Source organism: Sinocyclocheilus anshuiensis, unplaced genomic scaffold (genome assembly GCF_001515605.1).
Source record: "Sinocyclocheilus anshuiensis isolate Anshui unplaced genomic scaffold, SAMN03320099.WGS_v1.1 scaffold269, whole genome shotgun sequence".
NCBI classification, from domain to species: Eukaryota; Metazoa; Chordata; class Actinopteri; order Cypriniformes; family Cyprinidae; genus Sinocyclocheilus; species Sinocyclocheilus anshuiensis.
In genome coordinates this window covers 1284711-1291779 of record NW_015536474.1, presented here as the reverse complement: position 1 = coordinate 1291779, position 7069 = coordinate 1284711, and the positions used below count along the sequence as shown (strand labels likewise).

General features: G+C 35.6%; 1 protein-coding gene across 2 annotated transcripts in view; it reads right to left on the bottom strand.

Annotated features, from left to right (window-relative positions):
- LOC107658635 (RING finger protein 122-like) overlaps nt 1-3166 on the bottom strand; it is a 7023-nt gene extending 3857 nt beyond the window's left edge. The window contains exons 1-5 of one of the 2 annotated variants that reach the window (XM_016447298.1): nt 2947-3166; nt 2565-2706; nt 2011-2056; nt 1213-1254; nt 1019-1101 (exon numbers count right to left, since the gene is read on the bottom strand). In XM_016447298.1, coding sequence (XP_016302784.1) covers nt 1019-1101; nt 1213-1254; nt 2011-2056; nt 2565-2674 — 281 coding nt within the window. In that variant the 5' untranslated portion in view covers nt 2675-2706; nt 2947-3166. The remainder of the gene's footprint in view (nt 1-1018; nt 1102-1212; nt 1255-2010; nt 2057-2564; nt 2707-2946) is intronic. The other variant, XM_016447371.1, reaches the window with a different exon arrangement.
- Nucleotides 3167-7069: the final 3903 nt, after the last annotated feature.

Below are 7069 nucleotides of genomic sequence, written 5' to 3'. Positions count from 1 at the left end.
TTCGTTGTCGAATTGTACTACCCACTGTTTTAATGGGAGGTAGCAAAATCTGACAGGGTAGCACAAATGACAGAACACCAAAAAAAAGAGGACATATGGTCACCCTAACGATAACTGCACAGAGGAACGAAATCGTTTGAATCACAGTCAGAACGACTTTTCCCAGCTGATGGACGGCAGAGCCGTTGAGAAACGTAGTCAGCGTAGTTATCAATACACAATCAATGCACATGATGTGTTAATAATCACTAGAAATTGCTGCAAATATAGTGAAACTGCTGTCTATCCTACTTAAACCCATTCAAACATATTGACAGTGCGGAGTTGTTTGAACTATTGAGAGCTCCATGAACCACTACTAACAAGGTGTATCATAAATGAACAATTATTAAATTATTATTGTTATTATCAAAGTGAACAACTGCAAACAGCAATAACTTAATTCATGTGATGTATGTACTTCTAGGCATCTTTGGTTTCCTCTTTTTGTGAAATTTAGATGGAAAATGTGTGCCTTTTTATTGTTTGAGTCACTTATCAAAAGTTGCTAAAAGTAGTCAAATACAATTAAAAAATAACTAAATTTGTTGCTAGGTGCTTTTGGAAGAAAAAGTTGCTAGGGTAGTCTGAAAAGTTGCTAAATTTAGCAACAAAATTGCTAAGTTGGCAACACTGGAACCACGTGACCGCGTGGTGGCGAGATCAAAGCGTGTTGCAACTCTGTTTCTCAACGGCTCTGATGGACGGTAAAACATTGACAGCCAATCAGAATCCAGACATAACGGCAGCGCGTGCTCATTATAAACAGAGTGTTATTCTACGTTGAGGAACGATATATCGTTGGAATCATGATAAACAGAGCGTTATTTTGATAATTATCGTGAGTTATCTTTATAGTTCTTGTTCTTGGTGTGAACGGGCTTTTACAGTTGCGAGGCACAGGCCATGTTGAGTTCGCTTCAGTGAACCTCTTTTCTTTAATAGCATTAGCATGATAAAAGACATGGGAGGGATTTACCTCTTGTGAAAGGCGTGTTGGCATGGTAACACTCCAAGCTCATCTTTTGTCCTGAAGTCCTCCAAACAGACTGCACATGTTAACTGAGAAACACGATGTACATGAGGGGAAATCAGAACCTTTAAAGTTTCAAAACTTTCCAAGTAGTCAAATAACTTTAACCTTTTAATAACTTTATAGACAAAAACTTTTACCCCGTGTGCATGTAACCGTGTTGTTTCATCGTTAAATACAACCTGTAATGTAAAACATAGTCGTATATATTTTTTTGTTTTACAATATAGTGGCAGCAAAAAGTATGTAGACCCTTCATAGACATAGTTTATAAATTTTGCAACATCAACAATTATCGAACTGAATTAAATGAACATTGAACTGACTCAAGCTGAATAACAACATTGTTGCCTTTTTTTTTAGAGCTGCTTAGCTGAAATGAACTCATTTGAACGAGCATTGAACCGAATTGAACCAGTATTGAACTGACTGGAGATGAATAATGACACTTTTATCTTATGTAGAGCTGCTTTATAGCTGAAACTGAATCTCATATTTGAATTTTGCATAACTGATTCTGTTATTTTCCTGTTCATGTTGCTTTAAGACAATCTCTATTTTATAAAGCACTTTATGAATAAAGGTGACGATGTAATTGACACAAAAATGTCACTGCAATTAAGAAAACACAGCAAGTGTCAAGCACACTTTCTAAGCACATTTCCTCTGTTGGCAAAGATAAGTTTGAAAAAGAAGTGAAAAAGTAATGTGTTTGAGGTTAGTGACTGTGTTGATAGTTAATGCGATTTTCTACACCTGTGGTTCCTCTAATAGGACACCTGTGTGAACTTGAGGAGAACGGACTTCATACATCCACTAAAATCACCAAACCACCAGCAGACATGAAGAAAAGTGACATTAGTCAAGAGAAAAATCCTGCCGCATCTGAGAGGTTTTTAAGTGTGATGTAAGTGTCAAATACTTTCTGATACACTCACCATCTTGTATCCAGCTCTCACGTTGCGAGCCTGATGTCTCAATTTACTACAAAGAAAAACAGGCCATACAATTCATTAACATTAACAAAAAATAAAAATAAATACATATTTCAAACTTTAAAAAGTCTAAATATTATACAAATGTAATATTTGTTATTATTTCTATTATTTTGTACATTTTCAATGTAATTTTTTTTTCTTTAGACATCACTATGGTAGTATAGGCAATGGCTGTGCTGTGTCTTATGTTTCTAAAAAATTTGGCGAGAAAGGGTTTGTAGTTCCCAGTGTTTGACATGACATTAGCCAAAAGCCTCTGGTCAAAAATAGCATTGTGAACAAAAAGCACAGAGATACAATCTAGTCCTGAATTGTTCGAGTTCGGAAGCGCGTGAGGCCAGAGGAAGTCCTTTCTGCTCTGAGGCTGTCAGTCTGTCACAGGCGTTATTTACAGGACCATACTGATGAAGTCCAGTCACAAAGAAGAGTTTTAGAAATGTCACCCAGGATCTGCATAGTCCACACTGGCTGTTCTGGTAACTAGTCACACTTACCTTATAAAGAAGCAGCAGAATATCAGGCTTAAAACAAAGACAAAGATCCCAGTGCCAAAGATGACCACATAGATGTTGAGAGGGAGTTCCTGAGAGGTCACTGGAGGCATGGTGTTTTAAATATTAATCATTTCCTGAAGCCCTGAAAAAAGGCAAAACTTGATTGATATGTCATATACCCAGTTTCATAACAATAAGAGCCTGAACGAGCGTAGGGTAATATTTAGAAGCAAAAAGGCAGGCAGCATTTCTTTTTCAAACACGTTAGTACTTTTAACAGATTAAAAAAAAAATGATGGACCTTTGGATTAATCTGAACGATGAAGAAAACATTAATAAATTTACAATGACATTAAAGATTAATTTATTTACGATATCTCACCATTATAAACAGGCTCCTGAGTGTCTTTACTTCAGTGTTTATTCTTCATACTCGGAACTCACGGTTCAAGCGTATAAACGGCTCAAATTAATCACTGACTGTTTAGTTACATCTACAATATTGAGAGCCTGTAAATGTGAATAAAATAAAGTCCCGCCCGGATCACGGAGATCAAACAATGTAACGGACCGCAGACAGACCCACATATCCACATGCACGAGACAACAATAAACCCCGCCTGTAATTCAGGAGGCGGAGCATAAATACCAGACGATTCACTCATTATTCAGTGATTCACTCCGTATAAAACTTCTCATGCTCATCAAATTAAATTGCACTATTATAAAAAGAAACAGTAATAATATAATATGATATGGTATAATTAGTGTGTGTGTGTTTCTATTTCTATTATATAACATAAAACGTTTGTGACCTAAAGTATAGGCTATAAAAAAGTATTGCATGAATAGTTATTAATTTATCTGATATTATTTGTTATCCGATATTTAAAAAAAAAAAAAAAACGGCATAAACATTTCTTGACTTTTTTCAAAATGTTTTATTTGAAAAACAAAAATCACAGTCAAAGCCTCAAAATTTGTTTTCCATTTAATTAAGAACAAATATTTAAAAAACTGAATAGACTAACTATGTTTTTATCTAAGATGTATGGATTTTTTTTTTTTTGCAATATTAAACCTCGAAAAAGAAAAAAAAGGAGATTTTAAAAGGCATGTTTAGACAGAAGTCTGACCTGGTTAAAGGCAAATTTGGGCCAGTGGCTTTGTATCCTGGGCGCTGGTCATGCTGACTCAGTGGGTTATTTGTTCACACCCTGCTAACAAGTCTGACATTAGACACCAGAGTGAATTCACTGAAGATTCATTTAATATTTAATATAAAGCTATGAGAGTGTTCCTGAGAAAGCTATGAGAGTGAATTAGTTCCTCCTAATTGCATGACCTTACGGCAGAATTATAAAGAGTTATTCTTAATTTTCAATTTTGATCACATTCTCGTTATGCTGGATATTCAACTATTGTGTTGGGATTAAGAAAAAAAAACTTGGATCAACCTTAGTGCACCCCAGATCGTAATATGTTGAACATATATAGGCCTATGCAAAATGTGACGATATAAATGTTTTGTTTTGGCATTTTATTTTATTGCTTTTTATACTGAAATTAATTAGCTGATTGTAAATATTTCTGTAGACCTTTAGTAGTTTTTCTGTAGACCTTTAGTAGTTTGTCTTTTCAAATAACAAATTATTGATTCCATGCTCCCTCACCAACTTGCTTATTCACAAACAGCCCTAAACATTCAGTGGTTCTGTGGGAACATTCAGCTCTGCTCTGTGGCAAACAAGATTTTAACAAAGGCTAAATGACACCACAGTGCAACATTCAGTGCAGAATTCTCCACTACAAAGTGAACTTAGAGTCAACCATCACGGGGCAGTGAGGGCAAAGTTCATATTTCATCAGTCAGTCATTTTAATTGCGAATACTTAATCATCATGAAAATCGAAACATTTGCTAATGCAACATGCACTACATTATGTATGACTTGGCCACAGGGTGGCGCTATAATAAGGGTTTTAGAGGAATGAATAGTTCACCCAAAAAATGAAAACTTGCTGAAAATGTACTCGCCCTCAGGCCAACCAAGATGTAGATGAGGGGGTTTCTTCATCAGAACAGATTTGGAGAAATTTTGCATTACATCACTTGCTTACCAATAAATCTTCTGGAGTGAATGGGTGCCGTCAGAATGAGAGTCCAAACAGCTGATAAAAACATCACAATGAGTAATTCACACCAATCCGGTCCATCAATTAATAATGTCTTGTAAAGAGAAAAGCATCATAAAGAAATTTTTTACTTCAATCCGTGTTGAAGTTATGTGCCATGTTAGTGCTTTATAGACTGGAATCTAAATTTAGTTTTTACTTTGAGACTTGAGTTCATTCCCACAGTCCTGCATTATTTTTTTTATCAAGTAAAAAGCAAATAAACTAATGTAAACAAAGCATTTTTATTCATCTCAAAATGTAACAAAATTGAAAAAAAAATAAAAATTTGCACAAATAAATAAAAACAGTGGCATGTCTTTTTTGTAGGCTACAATATTGTCTTTAAGTTTCATAAATAAATCATCAATACATGGCCGTTTCTCATGTCATATTTTGTGAAAAAAAAAAAAAAAGAAAACTGTTTTGCTGGAAATATAATTTAAACAGCTATGCATAAACAGACATTTCCAGATCAAGCACAAAAGCAACTTGGAAAATGAAATGATGTTTATTAGATTTCACGTACATTATAAATAAAATAATGTTTTTAAATTTTGTTGAACGCCCCGTTTTGTCTCCGGCTGCATGCTCCTGGCTCAAAACTACAAAATTTGGTCCAAAACAAGTTTAATCTCTGAGCGATCAACACTTGTTCCTACGACACAAACTGGCGAGTAGTTTAGATCCACGTACAGTGGAAGGTATTTGCAGTCCTGGCAGTAGTTCAGCTCCAGCTGTTGCAGTGAATATTTGTTAGATGTAATGACGACAAACACATACACAAATACAATAAACAGCTGTCCCCAATAATACAAATGTACAGAAATGACAATAATAGCACAATGCAGTTCATACAGCTACAGTCGGTACATTGTACTGCACTTGAGGATTTGCTGGATTTGTAAGTACAAGAAGACTGCACTTCTTACAGTATAGCTACTCTATATTACAATACCTTACAAAACAAGTTAAAAGAGACAACTTGAAACATGTAGAATACTTCACATGACATCTTTAGTATTTATACAAAGCACACGTCAATGATAAGTTAATGTGTAATAAAACTGACTGCAATTTGCATATAATCTCATGTACAGTAGAGCTCAGTGTCATATCACATGATCTGATTCACTGTAATGAATGTGACCAGCTACATTATCTAAATTGAAATGCAAAACCGATGGATCATACTTTCAAATTTTCATAATATTAAAACAGTGCATCATAGGAAAATTTTGAATTTGTGTGAAAAATTGCATCTTCTGGATGACATAAGAGCGGTGCTTCCTGTGACAACCTGGTCACCAAAATATTTGGGTGATGTTAGAGTGTTCTGGATGGTCACTATATGGTAGTATCATGTGGTACATTGTTCTGTGTTGTTAAGGTGCTGTTGGCAGTTGCTAAGACATTGCTGTCTAGGTGGTTACTAAAGTGCTCTGAGTGGTTGCTAGGGTGTTGCAATGCCAATTCTATGTGGTCACTAGATTTTTTTAAGGGATTGATGTGTGTCTGTGGCAGTTGCTAATGGATTGTTCACACAGAACGCATTTTTGCATTCCACAGTTGTTTTTCCTGTTGCATTATGTAAACGTGTGCGTGTAAACGTGTTTGACCTCTCCCGCATGACACGGGTGTTGTAAAAACATGCGCTGCTTTTACATTCTTTTTTTGTAAACATGCGCTAGATGGACGCATTTTTTATGGTTGTGTTTGCAGTGTCTCGCACATGACAGCGTTCTAAATATCAGCACTAAAACGTCTATGAAACTCGCCTTTTCCCCCTATTCCGCTACACCACATCTGGCATTTCTAAACATTAAAAAAAGCATTCTGTGTGAATGGCTCCTAACATGTTTTTGCATTCTACTGCACTGCGTTTCCATCGTTTTTTATGAGAAAATGTGCTAGATGGACATTCTTTTGCATCTTTTGCCTTCTACGCATGACAAGGCCTTCTAAACGTGGCGCTCACATTAAATTAATGTCAACGTTTAAAAACGTGTTTCTGGACGTTGCATTTTTCTATTCCGCTACTCAATATTGTTATCCACATTAATTCTTCAACGGGGAAGTAAGGGCGAGAATTCAGGTTCATTATCAGCTAACGTTATAACGAGAAGGATAACAACGTGCAGTAAACGGTCAAACTGTTTGCGCTACAAACCAGTCTGTTCTTAATTAAGGTAATACATTAAAATAATATGGTAAGACGCACCAATTTGCAATATCAAGCAGCAAAACGAGCTGTTTTGTACAGCTAAAAATAGCTGGATACCGATTAGCCCAGAAGTCAGGCCCATAAAATTTACAAATGGCCGCGCCTGT